General features: G+C 33.8%; 1 protein-coding gene across 1 annotated transcript; it reads right to left on the bottom strand.

The window, feature by feature from the left end:
* Positions 1-5,777: 5,777 nt before the first annotated feature.
* LOC133332100 (protein PDF-like) lies at positions 5,778-6,119 on the bottom strand. The gene is made up of 2 exons (XM_061540480.1): positions 6,009-6,119; positions 5,778-5,945 (listed from the first exon to the last, which is right to left on the bottom strand). The coding sequence occupies exons 1-2, from the start codon at positions 6,117-6,119 to the stop codon at positions 5,778-5,780; spliced, it is 279 nt and encodes a 92-aa protein (XP_061396464.1).
* Between the last annotated feature and the right edge of the window lie 12,240 nt (positions 6,120-18,359).

Consider the following 18,359-nt stretch of genomic DNA (forward strand, 5'->3'; position numbering starts at 1 on the left):
TTAAACGCTGTTTGAAATTATAACAAGCATTTTCACCACATGTCTTTGCACAAATATGTGGTTTTTATATATAACCGCCCAAGTGGAAATTGTTAGTTTATGTTTGAGAGGGAGTGATAAGCTAGAGCAATTACCATGACTAACTGCAAATTTTCCACAGTGTGTAGAAAACTTTGTAGCAAAAAAATTAAATAATGACCAATTTGCAAATTTTAAAAATTTGTAGCCAATCTTCCTTGCCCTTGGGTATTTGTCGGCTTTTTGTTGTACGACATAACTTCAATCTGAAGTGAAACATAAAACATATACATTTATGTATTTATGTACATTCGCACACAAATCATGTTCATTGCCAATTTCAACATTTCCCTGTGAAATATTAACAAAATATTTTGGGTTTGAAAAGTTGTTCACAATCAATGTGTTCGCATGTAGGTCGTGTGACATATCTAGTATTAGGTTTATATCAGGGATGCGAAATTAAATTATTCAAATTGTACTGGCTTTCAATAAAAAGTGTACTTTTTTCAGTCCGATTGTACTTTTTAAATATTTTTTAATAAAATTTTTATAATAGGGGACGAATATTAATAATTTTTAGGAGGGAGGTTTGTTACCATATGCGACTACAAAAAACTAAATTTCAGCGAATTCGGTTTAAAAACGCGCTTATACCCACCAAAATACCGTATATTGGGGGATACTGTTATATGGGGGCTACCAGAAAAAGTGGACCTATATTTATAATTTGTAGTGAGGACATTTGATACCCAAAAAGAACCCAATGTACCAAATTTCAGCGCATACGTTGAAAAACGCGCTCAAACATCCCAAAATACCGAAGTTGGGGATGCCCTTATATAAGGGCTACCCGAAAAAGTAGACCGATATTTATAACTTTTAGTGGCGACACTTGGTACCCAAAAAGAACCCAGTGTACCAAATTTCAAAATTTGGGTTGAATAGCGCGCTCAAGAACCCCAAAATATCTAAAATTGGGCTGTACCCTTGGGGGCTATGCCTAAACGTGGACCGTTATAGCCCATCTGCCTGCATACTCTATGCAAAATTTTGGCGATCTATCTCAATTCCTTCAGAAAATAGCGTGATTACAACAGACGGACGGACGGACATGGCTAGATCGTCTTAGAATTTTTCCCTGATTAATACTTATTGAAAATTTCGATGAGTTACAAATGGAATGACAAAATTAATATACGCTCCACACTATGGTGGAGGATATAAAAAGGGTTTGAAAATTCTGAAATAATAGAATAGAGCCTTAACGTTTGGGAATCAGCTTCGAAATCATTTGGTGTAAAATAATATTAAGGTGATTCCCACTGCGCCAAAATTAGTTTAACAACTTCTTGACGTGAAAGCCATCGAGTTGTTGAGTATTTAAAAACAACATGAATATTTGTACCGAATTATTCCTGAAACATTGAAAAAATCATCTCTCTCATAGAACAGTTACAGAAATAATAATTAATTAATATTAATATCTTCACTGAATTTATCAATCTGATCGGGAATACTGAATTTTGAAGCGCAAATTCATCCATTCGTAACGACAACGGAGGATGTGACGTTTCATTCCATATTGTATGTTTAAGAACTTATAATGCCTTTAAGTGAGAATAATTTGATACAATTTAGAAATAGTGCTAAATATGTCATTGGGGTGCTACTGTATTTTTGACTTCCAAATAGTACAAAAATTAGTACAATTGTACCAACTTTTGCATCCCTGGTTTATATATATTTTTTTTTCAATCTCATATCACTGTATCATATTTTGATCTTAGATTTATTTTTACCTAAGATTAGATATCATGAAATGTCTTTAATTGTAAAAATGTTTAGTTGTAAAATTAATGAAATGTTTCAGCGTTCCTTACAAAGAAATGTCATAGATTCAATATAAAACTAATGTGTCATTTTGTTCATAAGTTATGTGACTTTTCTGAAAATTATACACACAAACACACATCTTTCCGGTTTGAGTTTATATGATTAAAAAAATTTAAATTAATTTTTCCCACAGAAATATTATTTCAATGTGGATTTACTGTGATTTTTTTATAATTAATTGAAATTAATAATTTTTTAGAAAAAAAATTCATAACACAAAGTGTATATGGTTTTTGTACATCCTTAAATATTTTCCAATGAAGTTCGCCACAAATCATAAATGCAAATGGAATTTCGAATCGTTTGTTGACATGTCTTTCGACATATATTTTTTTCGTAGTTTTGAATGCGAAGTGTTGGAATGTTTTCGAGTGGAAGAATTAAGTAGAAAACTCCCAGTTGTAATTTGGTATAATAAAAATTATGAAATGTTTTTAATAAAATGTAAGAGGTCATACAGTAATAGAACTTGTATAATACTGCAATGCGTTAGCAATAATAGTTGTTTAACAAAAATTAATATTAATCTCTTACAGCTTCGAGTTCTATCATCTTGTACACAAAAAACTTTTTGTTAATCTTTGTCGACTTCTTTTCCAGACAATACAGACGTTCTGATATAAGACTGTTAAAAACACAAAAGTTGAATAAATGAATCGATAGTACGGTCCATATAATTTAATGTTTAAAGATTAATTCATGTACATGTTGATCGGGACTGAGCCTCAAAGGGTTCATCCATAAAATAGTTGTAGCATCTTTGAAGAAGTACTGTCCAATGATTCTACCAGCCCATTAACCGCACCAAACTGTGACTCATTCTGGATGTATTGGTAGTTTTTGCAATGCTTCTGGCTGATCTTCACTATAACATCGACAATTTGGTGCTTAAAACATTTAAGGATTTCATAGAAGAAATCCACAAAACAATTCATCCGGTGTTTTTATAAAACATTTATTATATAATTATAATTAAAACATTTGAGAACAACTGTCTCCATGTGGATTGTCTAAACAGACGCCGTTGCAATAACTACTAATTTCTATTCTGTTTAAGCAAGAATCGCTATTTAATATCGTTAAATAGTTAGCCTTTAATTTGAAAGGTCGTAGCCGTTGAAATCTGTCTACTCCTCATTATTACATCCTTGTAATAGTATGAGGCTGACAGATTTCAACGGACTTTTGTTTGCATTTGGAGTTTGCGCCACCTTTACTTGGATTACTTTCGTTGTTATCTGACTGGCTACACAGACATATTGTTGGAAACACCTAGGCTTTATTGTAAGCCACCACACATATCGTTGTTTTAAGGTAATTTCGTTACCAACTAATAAATATCGGTATTGGTCAAACCCTTTAACTGAAACCCTCGTGTTTTTATTTCTCTTCTATTTTTTGCTCACGAGTACGCATTGGGCGTACTGACTCTATGGAGAACCACAACTTCACTATACCTGCCATCCACTTAAGTCCCTATAGTGCGGACTTAACATTTGGTCCAATCGAACCGGATATTCCAGCGGACTACATCTGGAATTTTATACAGTCCACCTAAATTAATTAATATTGGTAATAAATATAATATTTTTGTCAGGGAAAATATTTACATAATTTTTGACATTTTAAAATCCAGCGCACCCTACAATCGGTTAATTGGAGTTTTGTATAGTGTAGGGTGCTTATTTAGCATATCGATGCTTACATTTAATTTATTGAATTTAAAACATTTGTTTTCGTTTTATTGTGATTCTTGTTGCAAATTAAAATTTATTGATTTATATGCCCTACAATCGGTCGTTTGGACTTTTGTATTGTGTTGGGTGCATGTTTAGCATATTGTTGCCTATTAATAATTTATTGGGTTTTTTTAATTTATAATAATAACTCCCGATTGACAGACATTGGGCGTCTATGTCATCTGGTGAGTAAAACTAGTGTTGAGGCTCGAGAAATTGTCTATAAAATAATTGTTTTCGTAAATCGTACGAAATCCTTGTAAGGCGGCCCTCAACAAACGTCACACAATTGGCTCACATATCGCGGGATCCCTAATGGTCCTTTCGTTCCGCGGAGTCCCCAATGGCTCTATCGTTTCGCGCGGTCCGTAATGGCCCTTTCCTTTCACAGGTCCTTTCATACCTTACATACAACCGCGGGGTCCCTAATGGCCCTTTCGTATAACAGATCCTTCATGATCTGTGTAATCATGGGGCCCCTAATGGCTCGATCGTTAGCATGTAAGCTAGTTTTTTGAAAAAATTAAAAAAAAGAATTATGAGAACATATTTGGAAAAAATGTAAAAGGTTTTGCTCGCCATGCACTACGCCGTAGTTTATAATTTATTATATTTGTTAAATCACATGGATGTTTGAAGGGAGGCGGCAAATGTTTAAGCAAGAATCGCTATTTAATATTGTTAAATAGTTAGCCTTTAATTTGAAAGGTCGTAGCCGTTGAAATCTGCCTACTCCTCATTATTACATCCTTGTAATAGTATGAGGCTGACAGATTTCAATGGACTTTTGTTTACATTTGGAGTTTGCACCACCGTTAGGCATCTTTGTGTAAACAAACATTGTAGTAATAATTGGATTACTTTCGTTGTTACCTGACTGGATATACAGACATATTGTTGAAAACACCTAGGCTTTATTGTAAGTCACCACGCATATCGTTGTGTTTTAAGGTAATATCGTTAGCAATCAATAAATATCGGCATTGGTCGAACCCTTTTACTGAAACTCTCGTGTTTTTATTTCTCTTCTATTTTTTGCTCACGAGTACGCATTGGGCGTACTGACAGGGACCCAAGTCCCTGTAGTTCAGACTTAACAATTCTGTTTTTGTATGTGTGTGCTTCCTCTATTTTTTCGACCACTTAATTTAGATTATGATGTAGCCTATAATGATTGTTGATAGAATTAAAAGCTAAATTTCATAATTCAGCATACAGAACTCATTATTATATTTTGTTTGTCATTTTGTAAGATTAGTAGACAATCCAATCCAGCGGATATTTACTACAACGGCTGCTATTGAATATATTTGAAAAACTTCTGTGAAATATACATTCTTTATATACTCGCCAAAAATTTTCATCCCTAAAAGAAATTTTATTTTTATTATTTAGATATTATTCCCGTAACTCGATATATTAAGTTGGGGAAAAAGAAATCTATTATTATTTATTTATTTTATTTTTTTGTGTAAATGATTTAAAACATTTTGATGGTCGATGTTACGACTGCTAACATGGCGGTAAACTTCGATCACTTCTCCAATTTAATCGACCGGCCTACCTGTACGAGGTGCATCTTTAACATCAACAATTCCTGAACGAACCCAAAATTGCACATAACTGGCAGTTACAGTATTAAAAATAGACATACACTGTACTGTATTAGTTAATCCAGTGGATTTAAAATGTAAAATCCACTGCATATATGTCAACTAAATCTCAATAGAGGATTCACCATTCTAACTGGTCTCAATAAACACAGGAAATATGTATTTAATTTTGCGAGTGTATAAATTTAATTGTATAAAGAATTGCATAAAAAAGTAAAGGTCGTAAATGATAAATAATATTTTCATTAAACATTTCTTTGTTGTTTTAATTGTTGTGTTTTTCTTTTTAGCTTTACAAAACAATTCGGGTCTACAGCCAGCAATTTAAGTCTCAATTAGGGGGAAATTTTATTAATTTACATTTACACACAAATTCCGATTAATTATTGCAATTTGTTACTATATACGAACATATATTTCATTTGTAGCAATCATCCTGATGAACATTTGTTTTACATTCAACCAGAACTGCCAATGAATTCAAATTGTGGACGAGGACTGTTCATTGACTTTACTTTCCAGCATCATTCATACCCTTGGGTAGACTTAGAAGTGAATTTATTAATTCGGAGTTTCTTTTCGGCATGGGAGCAGACCAGGTGTTGTCTGGATAATAACTATTCAGGGCCTGAATACTGCGTGCCGACGTTAGCCAATTGTTTAATAATTCTCGATTTAACTGTTTATGGAGATAATAGAACACGAAGTGTAAATTGCAATTACATTAATGAAAAATAATCACCTGTTTTTCAAAATAGCGGTCATTTTCCTGAGCTGGCAAAGCAGCTGAGAATTTGCACAGGAACAATGCAAGGCACATTAGGAAATAAGTGAAGCAATTTGTATTAGCCATTTTAGTTGGTTATTTTTAATCGCAAAACCGAAGGGATATTCACGGTTTAAAATGAATCCGATGACTGATATCTTGGTGGATGAAATCTATTCATTTTATATCATATTATTTCGACCATTTACTAACGGCAGGATAGCACTGCTTTCCAGGGAATAGTGTCACTTGCAAACTTTACTCGTTATTTGCAGGCTATAAACTTTATCTCAATAGTGGGTAAAAATAAATCAATCGCAATTTTATGTTATTGACTTGCCATAAAAGGCAGAGCGTACTGAATTCAGCCTAGACTGATGTGTGAAAGTTTCGTGAAAATCGGTTCAGATTTATATATAGCATCCATATGTATTTTCGTCCGATTTAATGTAAATGGTGAACCAGGCAAAGTGTACTGAATTAGGTCTAGAATGATGTGTGTATAGTTTCGTAAAAATCGGTCAAGATTTAGATATATCCCCCATATACATTTTTGTCCGATTTATTGTAAATGGTGCACCAAGGCCCTATGTATCTTTCAATATGCACGAAATTTGGCATGGCGTACTGAATTGAGTCTAGAATGGTGTGTCTTACTTTTCGAGAAAATCGGTTCATATTTAGATATAGCTCCCATGTATTTTTTCTCCGATTTAACCAAATTAAACCTAGAATAACCTTAGATATAGCTCCCAAACATAATTGTGCTCGATTTCATACAAATTGTACACCAAAGAACCCAAGTCCGTTCCATTAACATGCAATTTTTCAAATATTTCAGAATTGTATGTGTATATGTTGTTTTAAATTAGTTCAAATATCTATTTAGTCCACACGTTTAATTTCGTCATTTCTTCAGGATATTCTACATATGAGCATCTCTTGTATTTACCACAAGTAGTGAAGGATATGATGTAGTCGGCCCCGTCCGACTTTACTACTTTCCTTACTGGTTAAAATTAATATTAAAGTTTTGAGTACATGTAGTTTTTAAATTTAAAATGAATCGAATTGGCTCACTTCGTAAATCTCGTGGTAATTTACGTAGTCTTATGAGCCATAATTTTTTATTCTAATAAACAACCAATAACAAATATTATTTTTATTTGTTATTGTAAATGTTAACACATGCCAGTATACTGTAACATGAATTTTAACATTGGTACGCACACAGCCTATCTGGCCGAACTTGGATGATTTATTAAATTTATTAATTCATTTAATGGCAATATATTGACATCTATGTTGGATGGATATTAATGAATATTATTTATTTAACAAAATATAAACATCAAAATGTGCTTACATACATATGTATGTGTGTAACTATGCAAGTCAGATAGGCATTCATAGCCTGGCTAGTTAAGTAAAGTATGCAGAGTAAACAATATTAATGTTTATATGTTTACTCATATCCTTATTACTGGTAATAAATTTGTCAACAAAGTAAAGAGACAACTAATTAAATTCCTTTGTTCTAGTGCGAGTAATATTTATTTTTTTATTTCTCCTGGAGTTGACGTACAGTTGCATTACTGGAAATAGTGGCTGGGCTTAGTTTACTGAAATTCCTCGAATAACATGTAAAGTGTTGTTGTAATCAGTTATATCTGTTCGTAAGGGAAAATATATTAGGTTGGGGAAAAAGAAATCCATTATTTTTATATGAACAATAGGACTTTATTTAACACGCTTCTGAATGTCCGATTTGGGCAAAATAACGGTGCATATTTGTTGTATGATTTGTTGCCATTTTAAAGAAATTTCTCGATCATTTCTCTGATTTAATCGACATTTTCGACGACCGACCTAACTGTGCGAGGTGCATCTTCAACATCAAGAATTCCTCAACGGAATCTACGAAAGCAAAGTTGCACCAAACAAAAAAGAAAAAAAAGCAAAATAATTTTTTACTGTGAAAAGTCACCCTTCCAACCAGCATAAATCTGAAATTGTTTAATCGAGAAATCTATCAGTACAGCCACCTGCCCAAAAAGCCACCTTTTCCCCAACCTTATATTTATTATACACTTTTTTTTAATGTGATTTATGCTGCATGTAATAATATGCAAAATAACGATATTTGTTAGAGTTATCTACTAACACTAAAATTATCTGAGGAATGATCCGGCAAAGGAGGATGAAAACCTACAAATAACGATTTCTTGTCTTTGAGAACCTCATCAAGAATCTTATAAGCGACATCGTTGTAGAATATTTCGATGTCAGGAAATCTCGACTTGTGGTATTTAGTTTACGGTTCAAGAAAATAATCGAGATAGAAGGAGGATATGTTTTCAAAAAAAAAATCCCTCAATCTCAAAAACAAACATACTAGATTACGAGAAACCCGTCCTGCAAAAAATGCGCTTATATTACCTTCTTATCAATTGAAGCGGTAAAAAATTTGCAAGGACCACTTATGTTGGCAAATTTTCAAATGAAAACGATTATTCAATAGCGAATAATAATTTCCCAACTTAAGTGGTCCCATGTCAATTTTTACCGTTTCAGTTGATGACAAGGTAACATTAACGCATTGTTTGAAGGATGGGGTTCTCGTAATCAGGTATATTTTTAAATTCGTCAGAGTTGCATATGTTTTGGCCAAGCTAAATATGAGTTATCCACTTTATCAATAAATTTTACAGCAAAATACCAAAAAATTTTGGGAAAATTACAGTTAAAGTTGCAATTGAACCTAAAGCGTGGAAAAATACCAAGTTTACTTATTTTTTTAACTTCAAATAAAGATATGACAACGTATTTTCACATAGTCAATTTCAGTTGTCTATGTTTTGACCACAACTGTATATACAAAATTCAAAATTTCAACGCTACTAACGGCTTAAGCATAATGAGTCCCTCGTACTATTTGTTATCCATAATACAACAACCACAAGGGGACGATAACAAGTCGTTCGTTGCGTGCGTTAACGCGGTATGAAAAAACGCTATAATAGTATCAAACAATAAAAAAAATTAATGAAATTCAAATGAAAATTTCTAAAAATGTTCTGTTTACTCTCATGGTGGACGAGTGAACCAGTATTTCATAAAGAAGAGATTAAAAAATGTGTATAAGTGGAATATGCTCATTTCATAAATGGCCTGCTTTATAAAAAATTGCAGGAATATGGATTATATTTTAAAAATCACATTTTACAAATGGTTCAGATGGGCCGGCCGTAATGAGAAAACCTGTTTCCGAAAGTCCTATGGAGTAGAATCTGCTATGTTATCCCAAAGGTGAACAAGGTTGAAGAAGTAATCCCCTCGCATACCAAACCATATCACTATGGCCACTTTCTGGAAAAACATTTCCATATTTGGTGCTTAGCAAGTGTTTGTGTGTTAGTCACCATTTCAAAGAAAGCATCATCAATTGCAGATGTGTTTTGAAAATCATTGACATCTTTTCGTAAAAGTGGTTATATTTATTACCTCAATGGTAGCCAAAAGCCAACCAAAATTCATTCGAACAGAAAAAAATACAACAAACATTGATCTAAGTGGGTAGATAGGTTCTGCCAGCATAAAGAGTTTAATGCCACAAGCAATGAAATCTCTACTGTTTGGTATCTCCTACCCGAACCTCGTATATTTTTATACAAATTAATTTCTTCTAATCCGCTGTGGAAGTTAGAGGGTTTACAGACTACAACTATACAAACGCTGCGATAATAATGAAACAAATGCCATGACATCCCTTTGTTGTGAATTTAGTAGTCACCGTTAGCAATCTCTGGTGGAATTATCAATATTATATCCCATTTCTACAGAAACAATGAATAAGTCAGCTAGTAAAGCGAAAGCTGAACATAGTAAAATGAAAAATGCCATTTCACGATAAGAACAGCACAACGACTTTATGTAAAAGAAGAATTTTAAAGCCAAAGGAATTTTTAAAGGAAACCAACTTTTCACCAACAGTGATGTGGAACGACTTTTTACACCCCTGTGCTCAGCTATAGGAATTAATTGTTTTTATATGGCGGTTAGTCTGTCGCACGTACAATAGATGCCGTCGTACTGGGAGTGGTACGGGTATAATAGACGAATGCATATTACGGAAAACGTTGAAATGACAAGGCAGAAGTCGCCAGTAAATAATTATTAATTCGTATATGAAACTTTATTAAACAGTTAAGTACCCAATCAGAAAACAGAGATTATTATCAGACATTAAGATTAATACAAAAGCATGAGTATCACATTAGTTATGATGTTGTGTATGGATGTCGATGTGTGTGGTTTTGGTCTTCAAAAATCACAATAAAAGTGAAATTGAGAAAATATTCATGATATTCGAATTCATTCAATTTTTTAATATTCCACTTTCAAATGATCGGTTTTTTTGTTTTCGTGGTACACCAATGATTTTTGGTACAAATATAGAGAAGAATGTTCTGACTCCGAAACCGTTCGCGATCAAATTTTTGGTTGATGCTCGCAAAAGTTATCAAGGTTTTATTTTTGGGCATAAGAAAAAAAACTTAAAATTACGCGGTTTATTGTATTGACCAAAAAAGTTGATATATATCTTCCTTCGTAAAATAAGAATGTGAATGTATTATAATAATCACGAAAAAGTTGCACATCTTCGCGAAATATGAGAAAAATAATAAATATATATTTTCGCCGCAAAATTGACATATTTAAAAATAATCACTTTTTGTGTATAAGTATACACCCTGCGGATTACAGCAAGACCCTTCCGATATATCTTGGGATTCTATAACTGGGAATAAATCTTAAAATAAAACTATATTATGAAATATACATTTTAAATTGCGTCTAAATCGCGTAATTCTAAAAATCATTTGATGCGCATGCGGTTTCTAGGAAGTACTAGAGTTTATCTTCCTATCCATGTATATTTTGCGAATATCACACATCATTCTTTTCTCAATTCAGTACGCTATGCGAAATTTCGTGCAAATCGAAAAATATGTAGGGACTTTGGTGTACCATTTACATTAAATCGAATGAAAATATGTATGAGAGCTAAATCGAAACATATATAGAGTCTTAGGTGCACCATTTACATTAAATCGGACGAATATATATATATATATATATATATATATATATATGAGCTATAAAATATATATGGGAGCTATAGCTGTGCCAAATTTCATCCAAATCGGATCATAAGCGCGACCTTTACTTTGTTCACAATTTAATATGGACAGACATACAAACATACGGACGGAGGAACGGCCGTGAATGATTAATGTAAATCGACTCAGAAAGTGATTCTATGCACATCCTCAAAAGGAACCTTTTGCCTGTTACCAACATATGCACAAAGACATAAAAATGAGTTAATAGAAGTTGGTAGTAATTCGTTCGAATTTTACAAAAATAGCTGTTAATTTCAAATTCTCTAATTACATTTTTCGTAAATTTTCAATTTGTATAAATCCCAGTCTCTTAAATATATAATATACAGAATGATGCCTTCTGCTTTTAAGCGTTCCGAACACTATGAAATAACTCAAATTCTGCGAAATTTTCATACATACATAGGCGACATAAATTGTTTAACATGTTAACATTTGCACCAATTCAAATATGTGAATGGGACGTTCGATTTGTAGCTCCTTTGTTTGATATAACAAATCCATTACATAGACTAATTAATGATTAGGCAATACATAAAACGTATTATAGTATTAAAACATTGGCCATGTGTCGATTGTTAACAGAATTTTACACACACACATACATATGTCTAGGTATGTATTAAGTATGTGATGTCCACATGTTTTTAGGCAATTGGGAAGAGGCCTTGAATTCAATTATCTTAATTAAATATTGTATGTTATTTGTAATAATCAATACAACCAGCGATTGAATGTGTTCCTAATTACAATAGCGATGATTCTGGTGGAGAATTGACGGTTAGATTCTTCTCAATGAAATGAAAACACATTCACCCAACCAAATTGACATTTGTTGTTATGGTGCCTCACCATCAACAAAATCCATCGATATTTGCCACAATGCCATTACTTTGGCTAATGAATCCAAAATGACAAATGATGCCAATATTCGGTTTCAATTATCCGCAACCATGTCCTTTGTAATTAAAAGCATAATAAATACCAGTAAGGAAAATAGTAAAGTCGGACAGGGTTGACTATATGATATCCTTCACCACTATGCTTCCTATTAGACGTTGCATTTTTGAAGGACCACTGTCTTCAAATTGGACCAATTAAATATGTCATTATACCCTTTACCACACTATGGTACAGGGTATTATGTCTTTGTGCATATGTTTGTAAAATCACATTCTGAGCCGATTCATGCATGTCCGTCCGCCCATGTATATTTGTGAACAAAGTACAGGTCGCATTTATGATCCGATTTGGACGAAATTTAGCACATGTCACTTAATTGGCCCAGGGACAAACCCTATTGAAATTGGAGAAAATTCAGATTTAGATATAGCTGCCATAAATAGTTTTGTCCGATTTTATGTAAATGGTGCACCAAATGACAAGTTTTGTTGTAATCGGTTCAGATTTAGAAATAGCTCACATATATATAGTTTCGTCCAATTTTATGCAAATGGAGCACCATACTGTCAATATTGGTCCGATTGAGACCAAATTTTGTACAGAGTATTGACTTGAGTCCAGATTGATGTATGCGAAGTTGGTATAGCCTAATGTATGTCAAGTTTTATTGAACTCGGTTTAAATGTATTTTCACCATTTTAAGTAAATGGTGCATCAAAGGGTTCAAGATTGTCCGATTGACACAACATCATGTAAAACTGGTAAGTTTGAATGAAATTGAATCAGATTTAGGTATAGCTCCCATATATATTTTCATTTGATTTTAGGTGAATGGAACACCAAATTCATCATGTTTGTTTAATTGACACAACATTTAGCACAAAGTTCTAAAGTAAGTATAGCCTAACATGTGTTAGAAAATAGAATATTGCTTTTTGTACAAATTGGTTACTCAAAAAATCGAGTCCGAGCTCAAGCTCACGTTTTATGCATGAGACCCATTGTCTTCACTTATGATATTCGCTACCTCTAGTTCGCATATGATGTTATGCTCTCTCTTTATAATGCATATTCGCACTGAAGTTGAAATGGAGTAACTATAGATGTTTGGTTGATCAAACCGATTGTTATGGAATATGAATATTAACATAATCTTCAATGTTCAAAATTGATTTTGGTCGTCAGGGTGAGCTGAATCGATCTAGCTATTTCGGTATCCACCTTTCTATTCAGCTGTATATCTGAAATTATAATCAATAAATATTTTTAATATTAGATATCCGATGGTAGACCAATTTTGTCTTGTTCATTATATGTGAAACAAGAACTTTACAGTGGTGTCAATTATACTGTAGTTATTAAAAAAGAAAAAGCCAAGACACCAGGATATTCCTTTGTCAAATAATGTCGGGTTCACTCCGTTCGCTGGCCTGAAACTCACCAACACGTGTCATCTTCGCTGTCCTATTTATCAACCTTCTTTTAGAATATCTTGTCATAGCATAACCCATAAGGTTTTTTATTGTGTGAACTGGAGCATCTGTTAAGTGCATATCCTGTTTACTGTTCATTTCTCCATATACCAACAGACCTTATCATCCTTATCCTGCCTAGAAAAATGATAGTACAATGACCAAATCAAAGATCATCATCATTGATTTTAAAAATAACACCTCTATGTTCAGAACAAAAAAAGCTATCCAATTTTAAATGACCAACATATATATAAATATGGATACAACACTATTTCTATTGACCCTAGATAAAGAATGGTTTATTTATCTAACAAACATACATACCTACAAAGAGAAGAGACAAAAAACATAAACGTGTAGGTGTTATGGTAAATAACATAATTCTTTTTTAAGTTTTAAGCACTGGGAGCGATAAATTCTAATTTGTATTTTCTTGTTTTTCTTTCTTTCGTTCCAATGGGGAATATAAATTCGCCTGGAAAATGTTCTAACCGCCCCCAACAATAATACTGCCTAAAGGGTATTTATCCTAAATGACACCAGCATAATCTGTATACTCATACATATTCAAAGCTATGAAGGCCATACTAAACGAGACTTGTTTTAATGTCTTTCAGGATTGTGTGCGAGCAGCAGAAAGCAAGCAAACTGACCACCTGCATCTGAACAAAGGAATGTAGAAAATGGAGAATCTTATATATGTATGTTTGTTTCCATTCGCTTTGGAATCTGTTGCAAAAACAGCATTGCCGGAAAGACGAAAGACCCTGCCAAAGCATTGACTAAGGTAACTGAGACAAATACAATCGGAGATAAATTGAAGACATGAATGACGAACACACACATATACAATATAGTATTGATATTCGAAGCCAACGAGAAACACAGACTCCTGTAATATATGTCAAAGTTGAATATGCCTCTAATTTGAGGACATTAGTAAATACCAACAACAACTCGTTTGCATATTCATGTGGCGAAGTTCCAGAAATAAAACTATAACCAACTGAGGGAGGATAGTAAAAGAACAAGGCAGGACAACAATACTGTGGTGTACCACGTGTATTATCTATTTTCATTGGTTCTAGTAATGCCCTACCAACTCTAATAGCATGCTGGCAGCTAAAAGTGTCAGCGTTCAACACGCTATGGTATAAGGACTTAAATAAATTATGGAAATGTTATCCTTTTTAACTTTCATCTGACAGCAACGGCAGAAACACTGACAGAAACTGCACCATTGCTAGTTCTGTTTAATTTGAACACCGACTCCGGAGGAAATAACCAATTGAAATTGTAGTCAGTTTGACACGAGTAAATGTTGAACTTTAACCCAAGTCTTAGTAAACCAAAATGTGTTTAATATTAAAAGTTTTGCACGGGCAGAATATCGAGCGGAGGATACTAAGTACAACGTTAGCCAGCTGAGCTACATCAACTCCAACTATTTGTAAAAATAACTTGTTAAATTTTTTATCGTGCAGGATAAAATAAGGACAACATTGTGATATTACAGAAGTTTACAAACGGAAGCAACTAACGAGTTCCACGACAAATGAAATATTTTATGCATCGTCTATTAAAATAGAAAAAGTACACTAACAATAGTAAGGATTCCCGGAGAGTCGCAGCCATTGGACTTACATCTAATGTTCCAGAGAATAATCTATACTAATAAAAGAGTAAAATTTTTGACTGACTGACTGACTGACTTAACGATTCATCAACGCCCAGACGAAACGGCTGAAGCTAGAATCTTTAAATTTGTGCTAAGGGTCACTTTTAGTCAAAGGTGACAGATAAGGCTGAGTTTTTGGAAATTCGTACTAGAACGGTACGAAAAGTATTAAATACAATACGATTTGTATTTGACGAACCGGTAGAGCTAGAACTCTTAAATTTTAATTATGTTCACTGATGGAGTGTGGAATAGATATATATTTGGAATGCGAATTAGGGTTGAGAAGTAGGGTCGACATAAGGAGATGGGTTTGAAAGTGTGTACTCATGTGTACGAAAAGTACTATAAGGTACTATATTTGGTATACATTTAATTTGGAGGTACAAATCGAGATGGAATCCTGAAAATGGAAATTAACATTACCGTCGGAGTGTAGGATTGGGATATGTACGTAGTTTTGGAATTTTTTACTTATGTGTACGAAAAGTATTAAATCGTACTAAAATTGGTACAATTTAGATTTGGGTGAACCAATAGAGCTGGGATCCTGAAATTTGAATTTATTATCATTGCTGGGGTTTAGGATTGGGGCATGTGGGGAACTTTGAAAATTTGTGCTAATGTGTACTATATGGTACCAAATTTGGATTGGGATCACTTTTGGGGGTAGAATTAAGCTATTTATGAGGTTTTGAAAATTCCTACTAATGTGAACTAAATTTTGTACAATTTAAATTTTGGGTGAACCCGTGTATGTAGTTTTGGAAATTTGTACTAAATGGTACCAAATGTGGATATGAGTGAACCGATTCAGCTGGAATCTTAAAATTTGATGTTAGGATCTCTGTTGGGGTGTAGGATTGGTCTTCGTAGAAAGTTTTGGAAATTTGTACTGTGTACCAAATGTGGAATAGGGTGAACCGATAGAGCTGGGACCAGGGATGGTCCGTGACGAATTTTTAGGTTTTCGACTGTCAAAAAGCTGTAAACGTCGAAAACGTCATATACCTGTATAAAATGTAATACATGTAGTAAACGCCATTTATTTCAATATCATCACCATATACAGTTATTTTCAAGAACATATATTATTTTTACATATATCTAACTATTCCTTACTAGAACTGATAAAAATTTCTAAATTTTTTTGAGAAGAAACTTTTGAAATTTTATATGGATTTGGGTGAGGCAAGCGTAATTTCAAATTAATTAATGGAAATAGCTATTTTGTCAAAAACCTAATGGATTTGGGTAGGTTTCCGACGTATGTATAATACGTCGGAAATGTATGTCATTTACGTCATAGTTTCTGACAGGCCATCTCTGGCTGGAACACTGAAATTTGGAAATAAGGTTACTGCTGAATTGTCAAATTGGGGTATGGATGTAGTTTTGGAAATTCATACTTATAGGTACTATATTATACTACATTTGTAGGTATAGGATTGTGCCACGTAGAAAGTTTTGGAAATTTTTTCTGAAGGCCCGGTCATTGCATCATAGTCTTTGCACTCTTCGACATTGGCCATACTGAATCGCCTCATTTACTGGCATGTGAAATGAGCTTAGCTACCTCATCTACCTGATTTTCCGTGAAAAAATTTCAAACGTACATACCGGCTGATTTTATTCTAGCGTACCCTCAGGCACGACCAGCCTGTCCTTATACACAAGGAAATTTCAATATCAACCAATGGTGATGGGACTTGCAATCATCGGTCTTCGGGAGCATCTGTCATCATGGTGCCCAGCGCAGTACCACCACCACCAAGATTAAACGGGATCGGTCACCATCGCGAAATTTAAATTCAATGCAAAATAAACTGTGTTGATTACTGTTTAGGCGAGGGACTTGCTCAACTCCTCGCCGTGGTGATGATGGAGGGGGTGTGCAAATAATTAACTCGAGGGAGCGGGATGAAACAACAACGAGAGCTCCCAGGCAGTCAATGGTGATACGCGCGTATGGTGTAAATGCAGAAAAGAAAAGAAATTACAAGAAATAAAACGCAAGAGATTATTAATATTCTAATTCATTAGATTTATTGGTGATTCCTCTTCTTTTCGTAAACAAACAAATAAATTACCTTATATAATTTGGTGTGGTGGCGTCAGAGGCCTGTTAGTGCTAACACGTAGACGTTAGCTCAACAAGTTGACTCCTCGATAGCTACAAGACAAGTGAAGTCAGAGTTCTTGTGATCGCAGAGGATCTATTTCTACTAATACATATACATATTCCAATGAGTGAAAATGGCAAGGAGACCAAAACAACTACTTCCCACGCTGGTAGGTCATCCGCGCCCTACGGTATCCGCAGAGGGAATGCCAGTAATGCCAATCAGCATCCGCGATTGATCCAGCTCAGAAGTGGTGTCAGAACATATCAAACTTATACATTCCGGCCCCCTTGCTACGACCGACAATGTAGCAATTAAATATTAAATTGGAATAAATTTATTAAAGATATAAATGAGCGTAAATTCAGATTTCAAGTGAGCTGTTCAAAATTACAATTTAATAGCATAGCGATAGGTTTAGTAAATAGGTGACGTATAAGTTCAAAACGATGTTAGCATTTACTAAAAAAGTCGATTTCAATTTCCGATTTATATTGCGATGTTAGGTGCTAGTAGGGCGAGGAAGTGAACCGGTGAGCAAGTACCCGAAAATAGACTTTGGGGCCAACAATTTCAAAACTATTTTTGGTGGTTAATCTTCCAATATTTGGGGATAGAGATCAGCGCCAAGTAGCAAATCTACTGGGCTGCCATTAAAGGTATCATCTAAATCTAAAGGAATTTTAGATTTCAACGTCGAAATAGGTGGAGGTGAAAACAATTTCCCTTTAACACTAGGCCGAACAAATGCCTTTGTTTCAATAATTCTGGACGAATTTTTAGGGGATGACAACTTAAGAGAACAAACTTCTCTTGGTGTAGGAGATTTGCAATTTTTCGTCGAGTCAACCGAAATGCCAATTGCATTTTTAAGTTTTCTACTAATAATAGATACCTTTGAAGAAGGATCAATAATGGCACGCGTAGGATGCGTTTTTTCCATTATGAACTATATTAACTAT

This window comes from Musca vetustissima, unplaced genomic scaffold (assembly GCF_032173495.1).
Source record: "Musca vetustissima isolate MV318-11 ecotype Yass unplaced genomic scaffold, APGP_CSIRO_Mvet_v1 utg57921, whole genome shotgun sequence".
Classification (NCBI taxonomy): Eukaryota; Metazoa; Arthropoda; class Insecta; order Diptera; family Muscidae; genus Musca; species Musca vetustissima.

Excerpts from the sequence above, each read along its gene's own strand:
- LOC133332100 (XM_061540480.1), bottom strand. The coding sequence starts at position 6,119 with ATGGCTAATACAAATTGCTTCACTTATTTCCTAATGTGCCTTGCATTG. Across the intron at positions 5,946-6,008 it reads ACCGCTATTTTGAAAAACAG|TTAAATCGAGAATTATTAAA; the intron begins GTGATTATTTTT and ends CTCCATAAACAG.